This window comes from Sceloporus occidentalis, unplaced genomic scaffold, assembly GCF_023333645.1.
Source record: "Sceloporus occidentalis isolate IW3139 unplaced genomic scaffold, rSceOcc1.0.p SCAF_4, whole genome shotgun sequence".
In the NCBI taxonomy this organism is placed as follows: Eukaryota; Metazoa; Chordata; class Lepidosauria; order Squamata; family Phrynosomatidae; genus Sceloporus; species Sceloporus occidentalis.
The window spans coordinates 145,603,898-145,629,779 of record NW_028316984.1 but is presented as its reverse complement, the minus strand read 5'-3'; the positions used below and the strand labels follow the sequence as shown (position 1 = coordinate 145,629,779).

General features: G+C 40.1%; 3 protein-coding genes across 4 annotated transcripts in view; 2 read left to right on the top strand and 1 right to left on the bottom strand.

Moving 5' to 3' along the window:
* Positions 1-211: 211 nt before the first annotated feature.
* On the top strand, positions 212-17,151 carry NUSAP1 (nucleolar and spindle associated protein 1). Its single transcript, XM_089521917.1, has 12 exons — positions 212-472; positions 5,037-5,102; positions 6,252-6,428; positions 9,004-9,178; positions 10,386-10,475; positions 11,632-11,744; positions 12,480-12,542; positions 12,666-12,847; positions 13,049-13,218; positions 13,887-13,997; positions 15,004-15,091; positions 16,796-17,151. Exons 1-12 carry the CDS (start codon positions 380-382, stop codon positions 16,881-16,883), a joined length of 1,416 nt encoding a protein of 471 aa, XP_089378043.1. The 5' UTR covers positions 212-379; the 3' UTR covers positions 16,884-17,151.
* Positions 17,145-24,523, bottom strand: NDUFAF1 (NADH:ubiquinone oxidoreductase complex assembly factor 1). The gene is made up of 5 exons (XM_089521914.1): positions 24,323-24,523; positions 22,535-23,140; positions 20,568-20,753; positions 19,963-20,037; positions 17,145-17,450 (listed from the first exon to the last, which is right to left on the bottom strand). The coding sequence occupies exons 2-5, from the start codon at positions 23,042-23,044 to the stop codon at positions 17,310-17,312; spliced, it is 912 nt and encodes a 303-aa protein (XP_089378040.1). The 5' UTR covers positions 23,045-23,140; positions 24,323-24,523; the 3' UTR covers positions 17,145-17,309.
* Positions 24,524-24,857: 334 nt separating this feature from the next.
* Positions 24,858-25,882, top strand: part of RTF1 (RTF1 homolog, Paf1/RNA polymerase II complex component) — a 39,368-nt gene continuing 38,343 nt past the window's right edge. For both annotated transcript variants that reach the window (XM_089521913.1, XM_089521912.1), the window contains exon 1: positions 24,858-25,163. In XM_089521913.1, coding sequence (XP_089378039.1) covers positions 25,086-25,163 — 78 coding nt within the window. In that variant the 5' untranslated portion in view covers positions 24,858-25,085. The remainder of the gene's footprint in view (positions 25,164-25,882) is intronic.

The window sequence follows — 25,882 nt, the reverse complement described above, 5'->3', positions numbered from 1 at the left end:
CGTTGCTTTTTTGGCCGTTGAACTCCAAAACTCCCTCGCGCCTTGGAATCTTATTGGCCAACGGTCCCCCCCCTCTCTCTCTCTCTCTCAAGCTCCGCCCCCTTATCCTCCTCACTCATTGGCTACAACCGTCCCGCCCACATTTCATTTTAGCCAATCACCTTTCCAAATTCTATCCCAAGCCGCGAATGGGGAAGAAAAGAGCCGCTGCTTTTTTTGTTCCGTTGATCCAATTGGCCAACAGTCTCCTCTCTGAAGCCACGCCCCCCTTTGCGTCACGCGCGTGCCTTAGGCGGGTATTTCGAAGCGAGGGCGGTTGGGCGCGAAACTCCCTCCGTCGGTTAGAGAAGAAGAGGCTCCGAGGCGAGCATTGGCGGCCATGGAGATCCCTTCTCCGGAGGAGCTGCAGGGGCTGAAGTACGTGGAGCTGCAGCGCCTGGCCAAGACTCTCGGCCTGAAGGCCAACCTCAAGGTGACCAAGGCATATACACTCACGCCCCGCTATGCTTGCGGCTTCGACATTGGCAGAGTTGTTGGTTCTTGGCCTGAGGGGCTCGGAGGGACCCTTGCCTGGAAGGCGCCCTTCAATACAAAAGGGCCAGCCATGCCCGCTCTGTCTTGCAGGAACCACAACCTAATCATCGAAGACGCCTCTGGGGAAGTCAGGGTATATCTTGGAAAAGAGGGTCCTGGAGGGAAGGGCCATGGAGCCATAGAGCAGGAAGGAGGAGGAGGAGGCCACTCTGAGAGATGGCCGTCCGGCCTCTGCTAAAGGCCTCCAAAGGAGACATGTTCCGCTGTCAAAGAGCTGGGCCGTGGGGCGTTTGGGGCCCTGGGGCAATCCTAGTTGCCCTCCATATCCATGGGGCTTTTATCCATGGCTTCAGAATTAAAACAAACTATAATCTCCAAAAGGCATCCTTGATCTTGCCATTTCCCTCAAGGGACTCCGCTTCATTATCCATTGTACTCAATGGCACTTCAGCATCCACAAATGTTGATATCCACAGGTACCTTGGAACCCAACCCCAGTGAACGCCAAGGCCCTCTGTATATGGGAGGCTGTCAACTGTCATGGAGTTGGCTTTGACTTATGGTGACCCTATGAATGAGGACCACTCAGTCACCCGTCATCTGTAGCCCTGGGGCTCAGGTCTTGCAGACTCAGAGTCTATCCATTTGTAATACACTCTTCCTCTTTCCCTACTGCTTTCCATCTTGCCAGTCATCATGAGTTGCTTTCTCTCATGATGTGTCCAGAGTATGGCATCTCAGTCTCAGTTTAGTCATCTTGGCTTCCAGGGAGACTGGGCCTGATCTGCTCTGAGGCCCATCCATTGGCCTTTTTGGCACTCCATGGTATTCTCAGAGCTCTTCTCAAATGAGTTTTCTTCCTTCCAGCTTTTTTCACTGTCCACCTTTCACATCCATGTATAGAAATGGGAAATAGGATGGCATGGCCCATCCTAATATTAGTGTTCAATGATATCTCTCTACACTTGAGGATCTTGTCTAATTCCTTCATAGCTGCCCTTCCAAGTCCTAGCCTTCTTCCGATTTCTTGACTGTAGAGACTGCATTTTGTTTAATACAGTGGTCCCCAAACTTCTTTGCTCCACTCGCCTAGGAAATGTTTGATTAAACACCTCTTGCTGTTGTTAACTACCCTTGACCCACAGTGACAGAGTGGATAAGGCTTCTCTAACTCTTCCAGTCCTCGGTAGTAGAGTCTGCTCAGTTCCTGCACATTCATTCCTGTGGTCTCCCTGACTGAGTCTAACCATCTGGCAAGTTGGCTTTTACCTCTTTCTGCTGCCTTCTACCTTTCCTAGCGTCACTGTCTTTTCTAATGATTCATGCCATCAAGTAATATTGCATTTGAAAATGAAAAAGCCTGATAATTTTAGAACCACATACCATACTGTGGACGGACAAACTGAACTTCAAAAAATGCAAATCTAAATTATTCTAATTTGTTCAGAAAAAAATTGTAAACAAGAAAATCAATCAAATTGTGAACATAAAATGTAATTACTTCTTTGCTCCTGCTTCTCATTCATGATTTTGTCAAAATGTGGAATTTTCCTGCTGACTGTGATCCATTTCCAGAGTTTATCTTGATTGACAATTGAGAATTGAATCCAGATTCACACAAATATCTTTGGCCCACAAGGAGCAGCCAGTGGCTCTGATTGGGCTGGGACTGCGGTGGGCTGCCACAGCAGTCCCAGACTGTCACCACAAAGAGTTAGATTTAATATACTCCTTTTTGATCTGGTCCAAAGGGCTGGATCACAGCGCCAGAGTGACATCCGGCTGCTTTGGGGGAAGTTGCCTTATTTGGCCCGTGCATTTCAGCCCTTTGGCATACTCCCTGAAATTCCATCTCATGCCCCTTGCAGGTGCAGACATCCTGGGTTGGGAACCCCTGGATTGATGACTGAGCCGAAGTATGGAAAATTCTAAAGTATTTCAATGGCAACATCATATTATATCAGTTTTAAAGTTATGTAAATCAACTGTGGCCATTTTTGTTGATGTTCAGCTATAAACCTGCCTTTGCACTTTCTTCAGTAATAGATCCAGATATTTGCTATTTTCTGCTAGTAGCATGGTGTCATCTGCATACTTTAAATTGTTGTTCTCTCCTCCATTTTTCACACCTCCTTTCTCTGAGTCTAATCCTACTTTACATATATGTTCAACATGCATGTTAGCATAAAATACAGCCTTGCCTTACTCTCTTAAAACTTAGAAGCCATTCTGTTTCTCCCTATTCTGTCCTGACTGCATCCTCTTGTCCTGAGTATAGGTTACACATCAAAATGATCAGAAGTTGTGGCGTACCTATTTCTTTAAGAGCAATGCTTAGTTTTTCATGATCTATACAAGCAAAGGCTTTACTATAATCTGTAAAGCACAGGCTGATTTTCTTTTGAAATTCTTTGGTGCACGCCATTTTCTAATGTATATTTACAATATGATTCTTGTGCCTTTTCCTTTCCTAAATCCAGTTAGTACATCTGGTGTTTTTCATTCAATATATAGTGGAGCCTAGATTTACGTGCAGGATCCGTTCTGGACCCCTGCGTAATGCAAATCTCGCATAAGCTTGAGCCCCATTCAATAGTATGAGGCTTGTGCTTGCGGTGGCGTGTAAACAGGAAGTCGCGTATGGAGCGGGCACACTGTATAGTAAAAGCCTTTGTTGTAGCCCTGTGGTTACTGCAATCCTTGGTGAGGATTGCAACATATATATATATATATATATATATATATTCCTTATTTGGAAATCTGAAATACTCAAAACTTCAGAACTGTCCACATTGGTGGCTGAGATAGTTTATATCTTTGCTTTCTGCTGGTTCAGTGTATACAACCTTTGTGTCATGCACAAAATTATTTAAAATGTTTTATAAAATTACCTTCAGGCTATATGTATAAGGTGTATATGAAATGAAAGTAGAAACCTTCCTGATCATAAGTAATCAGCAGTGAAAGACACTAATACTTTCTCCTAATCGCACCATTAACTTCAGCAGCTGAACAGCATAGAGCTAAAGTGGGGGCTAGTAGATCAGTATATCTGAGACTGACAGGAGGTAGATTAGGTCCCCCAGAACCCCAAACATGTTTTCCTTTGCTCCAAACCTGAAATTACTAACAAATCAAAGTGAAGCCATATTACAGAGACCTGAATGTTGGGAAAGAACCTTGAGCAGGGTAGCTAACAGAGATACAGTTGAAGCTGCACGACCTCTGAAGACTGCAGTTCCCAGTATGAAATATATCTCTTTCTGATTATCTGAGCAACATGGGCTGATTAAGGGAAAGTTAATTTAATACTGAATTGTTGGTTGTTAAAAATTAACAATCAATAGACACATGAACTGAATGAAGCAATTAAAACCTCTAATATACACGAGAATATTTAGTTATCTGTAACATCACCTTGCAAGCTTATAAATTTTGGATTCATACCAATAAAGTTGTTTTTCTTTGTTCCTGAAACAGACTGCTGGACTATTCTGTTTTAGAGGGAATCTCTTTAACCAAGAATAACAATCTTTTCACACATATTCAAGATCTGAAAACCTGCAGTCGGCATACACTTGTGCAGTTGTAGTGGGAACTGATATCTCAGTTCTCCCCTCTACTTATACCACTACTTTGAGAAGCACAGTTCTCAGTTACACTCAGTCAAGTGTGCTTAAGTGGCAGCAGCTGCACAAGGTGACAGCATGCTCTTTTTTCTCTAGTGTTAAATAGGAAGAAAGAAAAAAACTGACATGGCTTGAGAGTATTTTGCTGTGCCAAAACCATATTCAGATGTATGTTGGATTTGTAAAATGGCTCATAAAGAAAGGAGTGTGTGGTTAAAGAAGAAAGACTTTGGTTTTGCTCCCTGTATTGTGGATTATTTTTGATGGTTATAGTTTCAATTGGGTATGATAAAAAAAATGAATGTCTTTCTTAACCTATGTGCTTCTTGATTTTGCTTCCCGATGTTGCATTTTGTTGGCTGGTGGAAAAATCCAAGCTAAAAAAATCGGTTTGGATAGTGGTATTCTTTCCCACACATCTTTTGTATCTAGCAAACAGCTTGTAAATAATAAGGGGCTGAAATTTGAAGACAATATTTTTACTACTGCATAGGCAACAGTGTACAGTATCATAGAAGAATTATGCTGTCTGTTTACTTCTATGTGAACTCAACAATGAAAAATCACTTGGGTATAATTGTACTTCAGGCATTATAGGACAGCTATGTTTCCTCATCCACACAGTAGTGAAGGATGTCTATAACTTACATTTTAGCCGTATGCTTACACCCATCTTGGATGAATGTAAGCATACGGCTTCACATGCTCCTATTGCTATTTTAAGATAAATTTGCTGTTATTAATGGAATTTTTTTCCTTTGTTAGTTTGTATATAACTTTATTCATAAAAGTACCTTTCTGTATTATGTGCTGAAGAATTATGAAATGAAACTGCATGTACCTAGCCCTCAAATTTGTTATAACTTTTAACAGGCAGAAAAGTTGCTAAATGTGCTGAAGCAACACTTCCGTGAGGTAATACATGAGAATGGAAGCATGGTAAGCAATTAAAAAATTATTATAATTGCTTTTTTCAATCTGTTTCCAAGAAAGGTACTATCAATCTGAGTACTGTACTATAGTCTCTGCTTTCCACAGAGTGAATACTTTGTCTCTGAAATGCCTCATTCACTTGTTGGCAGGGTGAGTTGGTAAACCAAATGATTTAAAAAAACAACACTCCCGGCTTTTTAATTGAATATTCATTTTTTAAGAAACATCTAGCTATTACTGTTTTCTGATCTTCTCTCATGAATGTAAACATTTTAATTTTAACAGTTTATTGGCAGTTGTTCATTGTTATACCAGTGTCAGTTGCTTCTTTATAATCACTTTATTTTCTAATGCAAGCAATCCCATTGAGAATCAAATCTTTCAATTAATGTAAGTTCAACAACAAACAAAAAAACCCACTTGCTTTAAAAGAGTTCTTTTTAAAGAACAAGGATTGAGCTAATGGGCATAACATCTGAACTGCATTTTGCTACTCCTATACTGTTGTAGTCCTATACTCCCATAAATAATAAGCAGGAATAATTCTTAACATTCTTATTTTCAATTGTCTCTGAGTGTATGTTATGTATAGTCTACATAAATTCAGATTTCATAGGAATGATAAGCAGTAAAAATGGTGTTTTATTGAAAGATAAATCATATCAAAGCTTAATAAATTTGAATTGCTAATGTTAGAAATTAAAACAGTTGATCCACTTTCTGATATATAAAACAATGTTTCACAGTATTAATATAATAAGCAGGATTCAAATTTTTCATTAAAACTTTAATTAAAACCCAGTTTAAACCAAAAAAATGTAAGTTTTTTAATGTAAAGTCGAAGGCTTTCATGGCGGGCATCCATAGTTTTTTGTGGGTTTTTCGGGCTATGTGGCCATGTTCCAGAAAACATCAGGAAGAAACATAGCCCGAAAAACCCACAAAAAACTATACGTTTTTTGTTTGTTTTTGTCTGTTGTTGGCTATGCATATGAGGGTAAGAAACATGTTTTCCCTTGTTTGTTATAATCATTCTCACAACATGAACAATGTGACAGAGCAAGCTGATAGTTGAGAATATCTCCCACTTTTTCATTTACAATATTGAAATTGATTTGGAAGCAGAAATAATGTGGTCTAATTTCTTTTGTATAGGTCAAAAAGAGAACCTCTTCTGCTGTAGATACTGAGGAATCTGACAATAGTCAAATACTTGCTGATCTGTCTATGGTTACCAAAAAGCGTAGAAAATTAAATCGTCATAATATACAGGAAAGTCTAGAAATAGAAAACCTTTATGAAGCAAACCCTGAACTTCATCCAGAAAAAGAGGTACTCTTATGTATATGAAAGTTATATTATTCATAGTCCTTGCCTGTTATGGATGTTGTTGATTTGCCATGAAAAATATCAACTAAATGTACAGTGTGCCCATGCCAACCGTGGACTTGCCTTTTGTGTACGAAAAGCCCCTACTTTTTCAGTGGGCATGAGTATGCATGTGCACCCATTGAAAAGAATGGGACTTGGAGTCTCATGTTTTTTTGCTATCCACAGCATGTCTGGAACAGATCCCCCCACAGATAGCAAGGGAGTACAGTATAGAAAAAACAATCATAGCTCATCACATAAATAACTGGACAGTTACAGCATTAACAAGAGTTGTGTGTATAATGTGCCAAGAAATATTACCAATGAATTTGAACATATTACACAATGTTTTGTAATTTCCTGTGCCACGGTTATTGTGTCCCTGTTACTCATCAGGAGAACAAAGTCTTATGCAGGGTACAACTCTCTAAAATATATGCTTGATCCCTCTCTTTTGCCTACAAATTTGCAAGCTTATCTTCAGGATGCTATCCTAGGTATACTTACCAGGCACAACGTATAAATGGGGGAGGGATTTGTTTATGAATAAATATGCTTAAGATTGCATTTTATTTGTTAGAGCAAAAGAGGGAAAGACAGCTTCAGAAAATCACTTTTGTAGCTCCAAAACAGCTTTGTCTTGCTCTCTTTGATGCTAAAATGATAGAAATGCACTCTCACACAGCACTCATTATAGGTAAGGCTTTAAAGAAACTATCAGATCAATAGTATAAAAATAGGTTTCTTTTACTGGTTTCCTGTAGCAAATCTGAACTGGAATACTAGCTCCTGGATTTTGCTAGCTCTTGTATACGGCTCTAAAAATAAGAATCACCGTGCTAGAACAAATTATTTCTTGTATACAGTATGCTTTTTTGAGAACCACTAACCAGACTTATACAGTATTTCAAAAAAAGTAAAGATATGATATTTACTAATGTGCCTTTTTCATAGCAACTGCACACTGGTGTTAGACTTGAATTTAGACTTGGGGAATTTGAATTAGCTTAATTAGCTCTAGGATCTTATCTATGTTTATACGAAGGTAGTTAGAAACAAGAGATTGGCAGAGACAAAGTATTTCAAATTAATTGATAAATTTAGTGTGGAAATACACATACGCTAAAGACAACCTTTCACTCACACATACACCCAAGACTCGGGAATAAAGGGATTAGCTGTGGATATAGACCAGAGGCCTTCTGATGGGTGATAATTACCTGAACGAGGCTGCTCCTTATGATGAATAGATGTTTTGGGACCCAAGCCATACAAAGGGGACTGGGAAAGCGGCTGAGAGTTAGAGCTAAATCAAAATTCAGTGTGACATGGAGGACACCCAGATCTCACCTAGCACACTAAATAAAGAATTTTGCAGTCTAAGTAGACCTGATCTAAAGCTACTTCAAAGGTAGTAAAGATTTCCATGGTAAGATTACTTTGATATAGATAGATTGAGAGTGCTGTCTCTTTGAGCCCTGCCAGAAGACATCCTGGGGCTATAAATTACCTTAATCCCCCATGTAAGGTGTGAATCTTCACTGTCTGCAATTTTCTAAGCTACCGCTTAAGAGTCATACCAGAGAATCTACACACCCAGAACTATGAGAGACAATCCATTTTTCACAGCCTTTCTCATAACATTGGGTTGGCATTTTCTTTTAGCAGTCTAGCTAACTCAGTCTCTTTGTTATGTCAAACCAGCAGATAATTACTTGCCTAGTTTTCATTTACTTACATTGCTCCATGCTTGTCATTTTATTGTCCTTTGTCTTGGTGTGGAGAGATGAGCAAGTTAAAAAGCACCAGTCCTAATATAGGTCCTTCAGAAATACAGTGGGTCCTCGCCTTACGCAGGGATCCGTTCCGGATCCCTCCGCGTAAGGTGAATTCCGCCTATGCTCAAGCCCCATTGTAAACAATGGGGCTCGTGCACGGCGGGGCGCAACGGGCGTGTGCGCCTATTCAATTGAATGGGACGCGCCGCCCCTTCCGCCCCGCGGCTTGAGTGCGTATGCTCAAGCTGCATAAGGCACACCCGCGTATGACGCGGGCGCGCTGTACCACACTATTCCACTGCTGGGACTGTCCATTAATTCTCACTTTGCTGTCTCTTCAAGAGTTATCCACTCATGAGAGAGTCCTCTCACCTCATGACTAAATCTTCTGGAGTCTCTAGGGAGAGACTTTGAAAAGTCTTTCAGACATCCCTACCTACATCTCTATAACAATGCGATAAATGGATATGTTAGGTCAACATATAACAATCTGTAAATACCTACTTTCCTATTTACTATTTTGTTTGCATTCAATATGAAGGGGGGAAATGTGTAAAAAGTATACATGGTAGAAGCAGAAGGTGAGATGCCAACAGTGATGGTTGGTGGCCATCATGATAGTGGAGACTTGAATCTGCTGTGGGTTTTAGACTGAATTTCAAATTAGCTATTAATCTTTGGACTGATTGTATTTGCTGCTTCACTGACTTGGAGCCACCAGCTACTGATGTAAACCTCAAATACATCTGACCCTGTAGATTCTGGAAGAGCTGAAAGAAAGTGAAGAGTTGCAGGATGCTAAATCTGGAACAATACTGAAGATGAACCAAGATGAATATGGGACAAAGAGAACAATGACAGGAAACCTGGCAGAGAAGTCTGCTACTCCAGGTCATGAAAAAGAGAATACTGCCAGACAAAAAATAATTGAAAGTAATTTGCCCTTATAGACTATTCATATTCTTATTTGGCAGCTTGCCACAAAGGACGGTATCTTTTTAGTGTGCTATCCTATTTTCAAACTTTGTAAAAAGCTGGGACTCACAGGAACTAAACAATACTTTAGAAATGGGGGCAATTTCCACAGCGCCCTATAGGTTGTATCTGGTTTTGGCCAAAATGACATTGCATCACTTCTGGCTTCCATTTTGGCCAAAAATACAGTAGAAAACATGAAGGGATGCACTCTTTTTTAAAGCAGCCTAGCTTTAACACATTTAAAGCTTTAGGGTTACAAGCGCCCCCAAAGTACTGTACCAATCTCCCAAACCCTTCTGAACCTCAAATGTTAAAAAAAACTAATGTGATTTTTTAAAGAACCTGACACAGTTACCACTGATGTGCTCAAGTGGATTAACCATTTCACAAACCAGTTTAATAAGTACAGAAGCATAATAAACATTAAAATATGAAGGCTGATTCTTGATGAAAATATGAGCTGAATTGGGGCACCTTAACTCTAGAATTCAAATATAGGTGTGTTAGTCTGTAGAATCAGTATGTAAGAAAGATCTTGTAGGTCTCAAAAGGTCTCAGAGGTACTACAAGATCTCTACACATACTGTATATATACTCATGTATAAGTATGGAATTTTTTGTCAAAAATGACCACAAAAAGCTGGGTCAACTTATCCATGGGTCAATGTAAGTAGTATATGGTACTTAACGCTAGAAATAACAGAATAGTTTTGAACCTACATAGTATTATTATTCCTTGTTTGCAATCAGATCAGGTGATCATATGAATGAGAGATCTCACAAGTACCCTGCAGCCCTGATAAGGTCTTGCAAGCTCAGCGTCATGGCTTCCTTTATTGAATGAATCCAACTCTAGCTTAATCTTTCTCTTCTCCTACTGCCATTTACTTTAATAAGCATTTTTGTCTGTGCCAATAATAATGCTATATAGGCTATATTTCAGAGGAAAGAACTGACAAAATCACTTCTGAATATTCGTTGTCTAGAATATCCTATGAAATTGTTGAGGTTGCTATAAGTCCGCAGGCAACATGGAGACACATATGCACAGTGTTGTCTTCACATGTTACCAGAGTACAATAGCTTCAGTTTAGCCATTCTGGTTTCTAGTCAGTTATGTTTTCCACTAATTTTAAATCTGTATCTGATCTTTTTATATGAGGCAAAACTCCTATGAATTCTCTCTCTGGAAAGAATCTTTATAAGGACAACCTGCCAAAATCTGGGAAGAGAGGAATTTCTACCACTCCAAGTAAGTTACAGGCTTACCTGGCACCAACACTATCCAAATGATAACTTAATTGTACACAACTCAGTTTTTAGAAATGGACTTGATATGCTGTTGTGACTTTGGCTAACAGCTCATTCCAATGGCTTGTTTTCTAACTTGAATTATTTATTTAAAAAATGTAAAAGATTTTCATTGCACAACAGTGGTACAAAAATGTTGATTTAATGGTCCAAACTACACTGCAGAAATAAACCGGTTTGAGACTGCTTTAACTGCCCTGGTTCAGTGCTAGGGAATCCTGGGGATTATAGTTTATTATGTTACCAGAGCTCTGACAGAGAAGGCTAAATGTCTCACAAAACTACAGTTTCCAGAATTCCCTAGCATTGAGCCAGGGCAGTTAAAAATATTCTCAAACTGGATTATTCCTGCAGTGTGTTTTGGACTAATAATACCAATACTGTATGCAGCAATCATTCTTAGTCTGTTTTAATACTTGAATCCCATGATATCTACTACTGATAAGTGTCATATCTTGGATTTATATGCTTATTTTTTGCTTCTGTTTCCCTAAGTTCTTTTCACACAATCCTCTGTATACTGGGAATTCCTGCCTAGAGAAGGAATTCTGTAACTGACAGTCTCTTGAAGGACATTTAAATGATAGAGTGTAGACTGGTAAACGAAAAATGTAAAAAAGCTTTTTTTAAAATAGAGTTTGCTAATACTTAATTTTAACCATTTGAATTGTTCGTCTTATTAAAAAGAGGGTGCCCCAAATCCTTTTCTGACAATAAGTTTACCATCTTATGTGGCCATAAAATATTATATTATTAATTTACAAGTTATTTCTGTGTTGTTTTTCTTTAATTTACATATGAATGCAAAAATGCTAAACAGGAAAAGTTGTGTTTTCCAGTTTTAGGCAGTTATAGATAATTTAAGTCTCTTAATAGTTCTCATTTTTAAATAACGAATTCTGTTCCCTTGCTGGGCATGAGACTATATAAAGACTTGCTTTGTTTACATCGGACATTATATTTTATTCAGTCCAAATATGTATTCATTAATAATTATTGCTTTAGTAGAAGCTCCAGACTCGGGCAAACTAGCAAGTTATCAGTGTGTGTATGTGTGCACTTAATAAAATACCAATGTGCTTCTTTTGATTCTGTAGATTTTAAAAAAATTCATGAGGCTCAGTTCAAGAAAATGCTATCTATTGACGATTACATCGAAAAGAAAAATAAAATGATTTGCAACTTCAGCAATTCAGTTAATGAGGCTAAGGTAAATGTTCACCACCACCACCCCCAGCCCTAAATAGATTCTCTGGAATGAAGCTTTCATTCAGTCACGCTAGTTACTTTGCAGGATGTATGGATGCTTTGAAGAAATTAAGAATTTAGCCTCCTTTTTGCTTAAGATACTCCCATCAATGAAATAAAGTCCTGCTTCAGACTCTTTCATGCAAAATATTCTGACAATATACTGACTCAGCAAACATCTCCCAATGTTCTCCTTGTTTTCTTCACACTCTTTTAAGTCCTCTGTATTTATTAAATTTTATTAAATTTATAAAATCACATAAGTTATAAATCTTATAATAAAACTAAAACAAAAATCATGTGATATAAAATAATTTAAGAACAGCATTAAAATTAAAACTGGAAATAGGAAACACTGTACATCACCAAATGCTCATCCAAAGGAAAACAAAAGGAATCAATCTTACTTAGGATTTTAGAAAGTCTTATTTTGGCTGTCCCATGTCTCTCTTCAACTGCTTTCCATCTACAAGCTGATGACATATATAGCAGCTTGCTTGACGACTATGTAATACCCATAGCTTGACAATAGCTGAAAGTCTATGCTTATGCAGATGTCATATGTTTTTGTTTGTGACTTCTTTTGGTGTTGGGGAAGAAAACTACGTAAGAACCTTAGAAAAGGATCCATTTGGGAATCCTGATTCATAATAATGCCCATAATAAGATAAGAAATAATTATTTTCTCATTTCTCAGATGCTGGCAAAGAACAATTATTTGAAGACCTCTCACAAAGAAACTCTAAACAGTAATTCCAAGGTGAGAATAAATTCCTGATCAAGGTTTTAACTTAAAAGAGGATGGTCTTTTTGATCTCTCATGTTTTACTCCAAGTCAGACAGGTCAGACTTTAAAATGTACTAATACACTACATGTTTGCAGATGTGTTCGAACGGGATTATATTCAGCCCCCATCCTCAAAGGAGTAGGCCCACTCCTGCATGTACTCCTGTAAACCTTAGGCGCTCATCACGCAATTCTCCTGACACAACAAACAAAAGTATTTTATATCGGAAATCAGCGTTCAGCTCAACTGGCCTCTCAGCCACCAAAATGAATGTCAGGTAATAAGCATTATATGCAGCATCAACTAATAAAATGAATCGTATTTATTTGGTAATATGAGAATCTACCTCATCAAGTTTATAACACTATGGAATCAAAGCCTCAGAATGTTTAATTTATAGTGCTATTTAAAAAATGTGGGGAGTGTCAATAGTTACAAACTGAGGAATTAAATCATGTAAATAATAATATTTATTCAGATTCACTGAGTCTACAAAGGACAACGAGCACAAACGCTCCCTTACCAAGACTCCATCTAGAAAATCTCCATTCCTAAACGACTGCAGCCCAGGTAGCCAGAAGAACAATAAATATATCACTAGAAAGAACACTGGAAGTACAACAAAGTGTCAAACTCCACAAAACTCTGGTAACTTAGTTTATTTTTGTACATTGTGTTTATTTTGAAAGTAAAGCAGTTGTTTCTGCTTCATTACTCAAGGAATTTTATTAGTAAGGCATGGGAGAACATGACCATGAAGCTAGAACATTGCTCTACAGTAGGCAGCTCAATTTGATTTTAAGTAAAGCTCTGTACATTCACATAAAGCATTTTTCTTTCTCCCTTACTGAGCCTTGGTATCCTGTCTGACATCCTTCATTAACTTGAAACTGTTAATTGATCCACTTCAAGTTTTGTTGTCTTTTCTTGATTATGGGAAATCATCTTTCTTCAAAAGAACAATTTCCCTGAGAAGTTTTAATATTCTATGGAATTAAGTTCTACAAAATTATAATACAATAATTTACAATTTACTTCTCCAGCAAATTAAATGAATATAACAATTCAGCTTCAGTTCATTAACAATAAATATCATTGCTTGCTTAACTGTTTGCTTCTGGTTATTAAAAAAGCAGTATCAGTATAAGTCTAACTGTTGCTCGAATCCAAAATAGGTACACAGTTAATTTATTGTTTCCACTATATTTATAGCTCATTCATTAATTGTAGATCCCAAGTTTTGAGTTTAACATGTACATTTTGATACGATATTCTTATCTCTTAGTGATGATCAATATTCAATTGTCTCCTATTAGCTGTTACCCCTTCCAAGTTTGTAACTCACAATGCAGAACCAAACAGCACTAAGCCAGTATTTGATCTACAAGCAAGTCTGTCAAGGCCTCTTAATTATCAGCCTCACAGAGGTATTGCAATCTTTTTATTGAAACTCTGTTTCTAACACTCAGGAATAGGGCAGGCAGATATGGTATTTGGTCACAAATTGTATGGCAAAATAGTTGCAAAATGGTATTTCCCCCCAAGACAATTCTGATTTTCATTATACTTAGAAAGTTTTAAAAATTTTGCTTATATAGTGGACCTTTACCATCTGTGGGAGTTTGGTTCCATGCCCCTCCCCTGCTCAAGCCTCCATGTTCAATGGGTGGAAACTTGTCTATGTCTGTGAGCGCATGCCACTACTGACTAATATGGGGCATGACAAGCTGTGGATGCTCCAGTCCTAAAATAGCAAGCTTGCCAATGGGGCAGGCCCACTGTACCACCATCTTTTATAGAACACTGAATGTGCCCTGCATACCCATAAATATTTATGCCAGTCATATTGGGGAGAATTGTTCCTATCGTTTTGTGTTTGTTCTCAACCTATGCAGGCCAAAACACAGACCTTTTCTAAAATTCAAGGTTTCTAAGCTGGATGGTGGGCATATTTGGAAATCTGAGAACTAGTGTCACATAATGGTAGCCTACGTAGTGAGAAAGTACAAGTAACTTCGCCAAGGGACTGAACACAAAATAGGGAGGGTTTGAGCTCCAAATACTAAACCACATATTTGCCCTCACAAAATACTTTTCACAGAATGAAAATCAGTGATGCTGGAAAGACACCTGCCACACACAGCCACCATCATGATACAGGCAAAATTAATCTCTTCTCCTATTTCACAATGCCATGTAGGCAAGACGTCACACTACCTTACTCTACATCAGGGTGGGAGTTGTGTGGCCTTTCAGATATTGGACTGTTACTACTGGTTCTATTGTCAAGTCAGATGAGAACTGCAATTCAGCAATATCACCCAATTCCCACCCTTGCTCCAAATTCACCAAATGAAGTTATGCTACTTAATGAAAAAGAGAATATGAAAAATACAATTATATTTTGGCCCATTTATCTTTCTGCTGATACAGGAAAACTGAAACCTTGGGGTACATCAAAGGAGAACCAGAGTGCATGTTCCCACAAGAGAGATCTTAAACAGCCACCTCTCCAGACCAGGCAAGTATATGATCCAGTGCTGTCTTGTAATCTGCCAATACCTGTACCTACCCTGTCACACTTTTTCTTTACTAAGTAGATGTTCAGGCCTTAAAACAGAATTTCATTTATACAGAATATAGTGTGAAGAAACACAGTATCACATTTGTATCAGCCACCTGAAAGGGGATGTTACATTGTTTATATTACGTAGCATGTAATCTATGCAGACTTAGCCAAATACCTGCTTAAGTATGTGGGTGCATAACATGCTAGATTCAATAGTGTTTGTACATAGAGGTCCTTCACCACTGGTAATAGCAAGCTGCATACTACTGTTATTGAAAATTTGGACTGCAGTGTTTGATAAAAACCTAAGTAGTTTGGTGTTATCGGATGTTTTCCCATTTTCCAGGTATGGAGGCCAATGAAGTTGCATTTGGCAACAATCCTGGAAAACTGTTGTTGCCTTATCATTCAGGAAATAAATCAGCTGTATTTCAATATGCATTTAGCTATATAAATTGTCTGTGCAATCACTCTTATCACAAATTGCACAAATACAGTAGCTAATCCACCACTCTCTAGTGAAGCCCTTTCTAGTTAGGTAGTTATCATATATGTCTCTTGTTAAATATGCCTGAAATGCTCTACAAGTTGAGTCTCTCTTATCCAAAATACTCCAAAGTCCAAAACTTTTGAGCTACAACACAAGAAATGTAGTATGTACATTTGCAAGGCTGGAGATAGACATGAACAAACAATGCCATTGCGTTGAAGGCGGAGGTGGTTGGTTGGTGGGCTCCATGAAGATATCCTGTACAGTAATCAAATCCCTTGTATAAAATAAAATGGTGTTTGTATATGTTGGCTGCTGAGAGACATAAGATTTCAAAAACCTGCTGATAAAGAAATGCTTGAAAAATAGAGTGAACTTTCCAGTGGCTGAGAAGAGGCAAACTGTACCAGAGGTTAGCAAGTGATAGGACCCAGGAAGAGCAGCCTCAGCCTGTTCACTGGGCAGGGCAAAATCTAAGTTTCCTTCTTTATCCTGCGGCCTGCAAACACTGCACCATTTTATTTTACATAAGGGACCTGTTTACCGTACAGGAGATCTCCAGGGAGCCACCCCAGCCAGCTTTAGCTTTGAAGATGGTGGCAGCACTCCTGACTGGCAAATATTCCAAAATCCAAAAGTATCCGAAATCTGAAACACTTCCAGTCCCAAGCATTTTGGATAAGGGAGACTCGGTATGTATAAACCAAGAGCAGGCACAAATCTTAATTCCAGGTATTGTTTTTTTTTTTAATATATATGTTACAGGGGCCGCCTTGCTGTTGTACTCATTGGAATCAAATGCCCCTTCACCTCTCAATATTGCTTCAGTGCTTTAACACTTGGAACTGGGGTTAAAAATCATGCACAGATCATAACAGCATAGATCTAGGCTATTGTTGAACTGGGCCACACTATCCCTGCAGTGTTCTCATCAGCAGACAAGCTTTTTTTTTATCCTGACAGGCTTTTTAGAGAACTGAATATTTCTCATATTTCCTTTTCTGTGTCTTTAACAAAGGTGAGTTCTTGTTACATATAATTGATCAGTTTAGTTCAGTCTAGAAACCATTACAACTAAGAAGAACACTTCCAATTTCTCTTCACTGGCTTTATCTAATTTTAATTCTGGTGCTTGAATAATCCAATTCAATATTTTTCACTTTCAGAGAAAAGAGGCGGGAGAAACATACACAGGGAAGAAAACAGAGAAAAGACCAAATGCTTGGAATGCGGAGGGGACTAACTGTTGTTTAAAGTTAATCCCAAAATTACTGTGTAAATATTATTTCCTTGTAAATATTTTTACTTATTTTCTTTGCAATAATGCATTTAAGACAGCCTGTACAGACCTAGTAAGGTTGTAAGTGCAACTGTTCCTTTTTCTTTTGTAAATCTCAGTTTACCAAGTGTATGTCAGCTATGTGTTGGTTTGCCTGGAATCTAAACTTTTCTTTCTTTCAAAAGCATGGACCAAAAATCTCGTATTATATTGGACAGAAGAGACAAAACAGCAAGTTTTAGACTCATATTATTCAGTTTTTAATTCATTGTTAATTAAAACATGGTTATTAACAATATACTGCGCTATATGATTTCAAATATATAATTAACTTTTGCAACTGTGTGAGTTTAGGGTGTCCACAATAGTTGAACAGTATTCCTTCAGATGCTTAATGCATTCTATTTTCTGGGATTTTTTTCATATAGCTCATAAGCACATTCCTCTGTATGTGCTCTGTCCTGAATTAATCCGATGTAGTCGATCTCCAGCTGGAATGGACCATCTACCTTGTCTCCTACAGTTAATCCTAAAGTACTTATCTGTTAAAGAAAAATACAATTAATATTTAACGCTATTTAACAGAGCATTAAGCTTATTCAACTTGAAGCCAGTTAAGATAAAATTTCACTATAGTACTCATAATTGGAGGTCAAATCCTTGCCCAGCTATGGAAACCCACTGAATGTCTTTCAATAAGTCACACTATCAGCGTTAGAGGATGGCAACTGCAAACCTCTCCTGTGTAAATCTCGCCAAAACCAAATATAACTGGGTTGCTATAGGGTTGCCATAAGTCGGAAATAACTTGAAGGCACAAAACAAAAAGCTATAACTACTCTGATTTCAAGGTACTGGAGCATGTTTGAATTAGCTCCATTTAGGACTAGAAGCATCAATTACTGTAATCAGAAGTGTTACCCATGCTGCTCCATATAAATTTTGGTGTAAATGATAACCCTTAATGACCCCTAGATGAACTCTAACAGCCTGTCCACCATTGCCAGCAAGGCATGAGGACATGTACACACACCCCTGAGGGGCACCCACATCATCATATCTGGGGAAGTCACATAAGAGGATTATCATATGACCAGGAAGAGCAAATGTTTGCCTTGCCTGAGGTTCTTGCCCCCTCCCAGGTCTGTTGTCCGAGCAGCTTAAGACCACTAAGACAAGCAGACAGGGACATCCAGGTGAAAAGAAAGTAATTAAACACCTTTGTTCTCACCATCAAGCACCTTTGCCAGAAGCAAGATTTTGCCTATAAATACTCCCAGATTTGCTTGTTCACTGGGCCAGTCTGGACTTCAGGGGGAAGCTCTGTCCCCTTGAACCCTGACCTGGCTCCTGATTCTTGGCCAGTCATTCCATGGCTGAGCCTCATGCCATCCTCATCATATTCCATTTGGATTCCTGGAGGGAGTCTACATTCTGGTATGTATCACCCCAGTGATGCCTAAAATCCTATTCCATGCTAATCTATGCTTTTCCTGAGCCGTGTGTGTATGCTAGTGAATCGTATGTGTTTTTCCCCTTATAAATAAATTGGTTATTAATTCTAGAAGTCTGTCTCAGCTCCATTTAGTGGGATCCCTTGGTCTACTCCGTATACATATCGGGAGACGATTCTGCAAGGGCTGTCGTAGCAGGCCCTCCTCTTGCAATATTTGAGCTAATAAAATTCCCCTAAACGGACCCTTGGCTACAGAAGGAAAAGGAAACTCTACTCTGTATATACAGTCCGTCCTCGCCTTACACGGGGGATCCGTTTCGGATCCCTCCGCATAAGGCGAATTCCGCCTATGCTCAAGCCCCATTGGAAACAACGGGGCTCGTGCGCGGCGGCGCGGGGCGCAACAGGCGCACACGCCCATTCAATTGAATGGGGCGCGCCGCCCCGCGTATGGCGCGGGTGCACTGTAATTTTAAAATGACACTAAAAGCAATTGCATCCTCTTAATGTGGGATTTACCTCATTTAATTCAATGGGTTTTGCATGTGAGAATACAGAGAACTGAACTGCAAACCATGGTTTACAATGGATGAATTCAGCAGAGTTCCCCTATAATAACAAAAATACATTTCTATTCTCACAAGACATTCCACATTTTGGCTAGAGCTATTTCCAGATGCATTGCCCAAAGGGTTGTTTCAATTTTCTGACTCATTTCCCAGTTAAACCAAAAGACTGAACAGTATTGCATGGATACATCTCAAACTCTGAAGCCATCAATGGAATGGTATCTACTAGCACAGTAGCAGACAAAATATGATCATGCTAGATCCCTTGGTTATTCATACTACATCTGCTAGGGTTTGTAACGCCTAGTCATTTAATAACAGCAACAAAAATCCCCCCCCCCCCCCACAATTTTGGCTGTTGACTATTTTGGGAGATATGAGTAGATTTCTGTTTGAAAGAATGTGTTGTGATGCCCAGTTAAAGTACTAAAAACAAATTCCTGGGCCAAGCATGTATTGAGGCATCTTGGGTTAGAATTCCAAGTACAACTTCTTGAGCCATTATTTTACAGCTGAAACCATTTAGCAGGCCTTTTAAACTAAGTCAATTTCATAAGCCCCAATTTCATAAGTGGATTGCTCTGCCCTGCCATCCCAGAATGACCATTCACGGTAAAAGTACAACCTCTCAATTTTATAAGCCTAAAAGTCTATCCATCCTGTGTGGAAGAGATTCCCCTTCCTGCACCTTCATTTGCTCCAGAGGGTTGAGAATTCTTGAATACATTTCATAGGGTTAAAGAGGGAAAGAAAGAGTCCTGTTAAATCTGTCGCACAACACTGGATGCTGCACATGACTGACTTTTATGGAACGTGTTTTTGAGTATAAGGCTTAATACACCTGTTAATTAACATACTGAATATATATCTTTGGTCACTGTACCACTGGGTGTATGGGCGGAGAACAACTAGAATTATTTGTGGTTACCATTCATCCCTCCAATTCTCTGGCATGTACAGAGAACATGGGGAAGGGGGTAGGCCTTGCTTTTGCACTGAAATTATAGAAGAAGTGAAAAGTCAACATACCTTATCTAACCAAAGCTCATGCTGGCTATCCTGGATTCTACCTCGGCTTGAAAAAAAGAACTTAGAAAATGGAATCTGTTAATAAGAAATGATTGATTTATTAGGAAGAGTACAATTTAAATCACAGTGGTCTCCAACTGGTTCATAGTAGCATCTAGCTTTAAATACAAAGCTTGCATATACAAGTCAAGAGACTATGGCCCTTCTGAAGACATTGGGCCGTGGCCCCAATTCACCTTGCAGCTGGCCAAAAAAGAAGTGGCAAAGAGCCACTCCTTTTTGAGCCCCAATCAAGCTGAAACGGGCAGCTCCATGCTCCTCACTCTCCTAGCCATGTGTACCCAAAAACCTTCATGAAAAGAAGCTTGGTTCTCAGAGGCTTCATTAACTGAAGTATGCTTGTATTCAAATTCGAAAAGCCCAGCCAATTTCAATTTGGATTTTCTTATTATGAAGTATACATTTACACTCATTTAAACAAAGTGCTTCCACTTAAAATAACGTTTGTTCATGAATTTAGTTGTATTAGTAGCTGTGTCCTGAGATTGTCTAGTTTCCAACAGAAGTCATAAATTGTTTAAAACTGTATGAAATGTATGTGTTACCTTGATTTCTTCCCAATAGGGGCCCCCTCGTGTGAACATGAAGTAACTATAGAGGTCATCTTTCTGGTGAGAGAAGTATGGCTCTGTATAGATGTTTATCATCCAGGGTCTACCATCACCACGAACACGCAGATGTAAGGTGTTGAAAGTTGACCAATCATAAGGGCTCTTTCGATCAAAAGCAACCTAGCAAAATGTGATATTGCTGTAAGTGTTTGAATAGTTATTACATTTAGACAAACTCAGTTTTCCCCCATCCCAACTTGAAAACTAAATTCTTAAAATTTTAATAAGGTTCTGCTCTGCACTCTCAAAAAACTATTCTATTTATATGCCACCTTTCTCCATATGCATAACCCGAGGCAACCGACTCTGTGGAATATTAAATTGAGAGCAGATGCTTGCTTTGTACAATCTGCTCTAGCCCTTCCATGTAGGTTTTCCAGCTGAACTGTCTCATTAAGATCCTGTGTCCAATTACACACAACCAGTGTGGTGTAGTGGTGTGAGTGCTAGACTAGGAATCTGGGAGACCAGGTTCAAATCCCCATTTAGCCATGGAAATTCACTAGATCACCTTGGGCAAGTCATACTCTCAGCAGAAGGTAAGGGCAAATCCCCTGTGAAGAAATCTTTCCAAGACCACTCCATGATAGGATCATCTTAGGCAAAAATGGTTAGAAGATGTACAACAATCCTACAACATTAGAGCCTGATCCATAGCTTTTTAACGCTACTCAAGACCTACGATCACACCACTGAAAGAAACAGTCCTAGCAGTTCTAACCATTTTTCATGCCAAGAAACTTTGTGCACCTGGTCGCATTGGGAGAACTGTTCTGAATTTCAGGACAGTCACAAACTTTCGTGGTTGGGATTGGAATTTTGTAGCTGCTATTGCCAGTTTCCACTGGCATCAGTCACTGATGGTATGAACTTGCAATATAAATGCCAGATTCATAAATAAAATTTATTTTAGATATATTAATTTTATATCTAATACTATATACAAAATAATAAAATGGCAAAGTCAATAAATATTTCAAACTTCAAAATCTGCAAGAATGATCTAAACAGGAATCCTATTGACAGTTACTTGGCAATAAATCCTGTTAAACTCAGGGATTCACTTTTTTTTTGCTTCACATAGGATTCAGCAGTACGTCTCTTACTATTTGTATATGCTATGCCATTTTTCATTAGTGCACAAGCAACAAAATGTACAAATTTTGCTGCTCTAAATAAAAGCATTAGCATGAGAGATGGATGTAGCTAGCTTGTTTATATATATATATATATATATATATAGAGAGAGAGAGAGAGAGAGAGAGAGAGAGAGAGAGTATTCATCCTCCCCTGAATGTAAATTCTTAATCTATTAACTATATCAGGAATTCTGAGTTCTTTGCCAGCTATATTTAATATAGTTTGGGACTACTGATATCTCATTTTCTAGTATCACCTCTGAGATATTTCATTACATTTGCGGAAGAATGATATGTGAACACATGACATGTCCCTGCTGCTTAAAAGGGGGAAAGTAAAACTACTATGTTAAGATTAAGTTATTTCCTGTCTTTAATAGCACAATAATTTCCATTTTTACTTGAAAGCAGGTCCCATTATACTGAGGCTTAATTCCAAGTAATTTGAAATTCAAGTAAGACTTTCACTTAACAGAACTTTCTCCTCCTCTTACCCTCTCCCATCTCCATATGACCTCCAAATCTGCTCTGGAGGTTGCTCCTCCCCACTGTGCTAACACATGCTGTTTCATTGGCTGGAACTATCAAATGGATACAATGCAGTGTGTTTCAGAATGCAGCAGTATCCGCTCACATCCCATTAAAAATCATTTAGATTGGGGGGAGCACAAATACAGGGAGAATATCACCACCAAGACTAAAAGCCAATTGACTTAAATTCAGTGTAAAACCATTATTACACACTGCCACCACTTTACTCACCAGCCTTGGTTTTGATCTCATGGAGCAATAGCCACTGTACCTTGTTTCTCCATCACGAGGTACTGTAGTATTCAGGGTCCCATACAGCACAGCAGACTGGTTGTTTTTGCCTAGTTTTAAGCAAATTTCACTTTTTCCTCCAATTTCGGCATCAGAAGAAATTACCCATTTTTTCAAGTCTTCTTCAGTACGAAACTCCCAAACGACTTTTGTCTGTTGCAGCACATATTCTGAAAGTGAACGCCCCTCTGGCCCTTTTACATGGTCAGCTATTTCCTTTGATAAACGTGCAAAATTACTCTTGATTCCTTCCACTCCCTTCTGAAAACTGAAGTTGATTTTCTTCCATGGTGGGGTCTTATCAGGAGGTGTCCCTGGTCTCTTATAGCTGCTGTAGCAGTTGGGATTGCAGCCATCAACAAGAGGTCTAAACAAGGGAAACATGCCATTTTGCCAATGACATTTATTTAAAAGATGGACACTGTCCAACACCTTGAGAGATAAAGGCATAACAGCAGCCTCAGAAACCAGGACTATGTTAGACAGCTTTTCTTGTCCGAATAAAAGTACTAGTGTCTACTTCTGGTTAATGTTCTTTGTCTCCATCTGTAACAACAGAAAATAGTGCTTAGTTCACCGATAAGTGGTATAGAAATGTACTTGCTATTGCTATTCTGACCACCATTTTAATTTGATTGAGGCAGAAACTTTCAAACACATCCGGAGCCTAAATATGTAACAACATACTGGAGAGACAACAGAAGCCAACACCACAGAGCATATCACAATTCCCATCTATTCCTAACAGGCACTCTCAAGTTTGCACAATACTTTATTTAATTTAACTACAAGTTTATTTAATATCTAGTACCAACTAGTTTCTAAAAATAGGCAAAAAGGGTTAATCCAGGTAAACTGGCAAAATATTTTGTTTGCTAATCAGTGCTATTTAAATCACTTTGGGGTTTTTGAAACAAGCAGCAGCAGAGCAATGCCTTTATAACCAGCCATTTATCAAGACTCCAAAGGATTCATTTTTCTTTCGCCAGCCAGCAAGAATGGTTTTATTCAGGCAGCTATAATTATGGGGCGGCTTTTATATGGGTGTTTGCTATATGGAGTGTGTCCTGTGCTTTTTAGTGTATGCAGTTTTATACTGTTTTTAGTTTATGGTTGTAATTGTTTCTGAGACAAAAGAGGCATACACATGAAATAAATAAGCATCACAAGTTTATGCAAAACCTCATCCAGGAAAAGAGATTCCAGCTCAACATTAGGAGGAGCTTCCTGACAGTAAGGGCTGCTGGACAGTGGAACACACTCCTTCCTGGGAGAGTAGTGGGATCTCCCTCCTTGGAAGTCTTTAAGCAGAGGCTGGACGGCCATCTGTCAATGGGGATGCTTTGACTGAGAAAGGGCTTGGACTGGATCAGGGCCCTTGCGCTCTCTTCCAACTCTAGGATTCTAGGTGAAACACACATCTCTCCAATGCAATGTTAGGTTGCATCAAATAAAAGAAGTTGCACTGAAGGCCCCAGAGAGGACACTCCACTGGGCCTTTGTAGTGTAGCTCCTCCAGGGCAGTTCTATGGCAGTGTCTGTCGGATGTTGACCACAGAGTTGCCCTGGAGGACCTAGAGATCCCTAGAGAGGCGTCTTCTCAGGGAAAAACATGGTGTTCTGCGGTCCTTCCCTCTCCAGGGGGCCTGGTGCCCTGACCCTGGCGAATGCGGAGGGAGGAGTGTACAAGGCAAAAAGAGCGGCCTCTCCCTGCCATGAGGCACTCACCCTCAGCAGCCATATGCAGGAACTGCACTCCGCCGGCGCGTCCCACACTGAACGCCCTCCGGAGGGAAACGGTAAGATTTGAAAGAGCAACCATAGAGTTGGAGGAGAGAGCCCTCTATGAGCATCTCCTCCGGAAACAAGCGCCTCGCGCCAAAGGTTCCGCCTTCCCTGCGCAAATAAGCTCCTCCTTTTCCGTTCCGCCCCACAAACGTTTTTCCGTTCCCCGGCTGCGAGCTCTTCTTGGGTCTTCTTTAGCCTTCTCCCCCTTGGAAAAGAGGAGAGAGCGCCGTTGCTTTGCCTCGCCTCGCAGTCGCAAAGAACCTTACATTCCCACATAGACAGACCTCTCACGACAAGGCCCGGCCCCAGCGTGACGGTTACAAATTAAAAAGGAGCCCTCCCCACCCCACCCCCGCCGGACACAATGGACTCTCCCGATGGAGAACGACGACGCTTGTGTTTCAACGAGGCGTGGGATGAACCAATCGAGTTCGGGGGGGTGGCGGCGGAAAAAAGAGAGACAACGACGGAGAACACTTGGCCCTCAAGGGACAAAAAGCAGTCCTTAGCCACGCCCACCGCAGAGGCCAGGAACACAGGCCCCGCCCCTTAGAAGGCGGAGCCACGCATGGCGCATGCTCGGTGCCCTTTGTGTCCCGGGCTGCTCGGCTGCCTTTGCGGGGAAAGGCCTGGCCGCTCTGAGAGAGAGGAGCGGCGTCGGTGAGGAGGAGGCGGCGGCGAGGGCTCGGCGGCGGCGGCGGCCATGGTGAAGAAACGGAAAGGCCGCGTCCTCATCGACTCCGACAGCGAGGACAGCGGCAGCGAGGAGAACCTGGACCAGGTGAGACACACCGGCAGCGCTGCTGGGCCCTCAGCCGGGATCGCCCACACTGGAGGGATACCCCGGTTTGGCTCCGCTTTAAGCCTTAGTCTGGCTCTTGGCTATGGAATTCTGGGAGATGGAGTTTGTTGTGGGGCCTTCCTTCTTTGAGCTCTGCTCTGGGCCCACAACAAACTCCATCTCCCAGAATTCCATAGCCAGGAGCCAGACAAAGGGTTAAAGCGGAGCCCATTGCTCCATCTCCTAGTCCCTGGAGCAGCAGAAAACAATCTTGCTCCCTCCTGAATCTGAGATCCCTTCAAGTATTTAAACAGGGCTTCCATATCGCCTCTCAACGTCTCTTCTCCAGGCGAAACATCCCCAGCTCCCTAAAGGCGTTGCTCATAGGCTTCCATTTTGGTTGCCCCTGGCTCTATCCTCAGTATTGCATCCTTTCTAATAGATCCAAAAGCACAACCGTAGAGTTGGAAGGGGTTCCCCAAGAAGGGCCCTGGTCCAGTCCAGCCCCATTCTGCCATGCAGGAGCTCACCTGCATCAAAGCATCCCCCGTAACAGGTGGCCATCCAGCCTCTGTTTGGAAACCTCCAAAGCAGGAGACTCCGCCGCTTTCCAAGGGAGTGTCTTCCACCGTTGGAGAGCTCTTGCTGTCAGGAAGGTCTTCCTAATGCAGTCATTTTTCACTCATCGAAGTCTCTTGCTGTCCGGTTTAAGAACATAT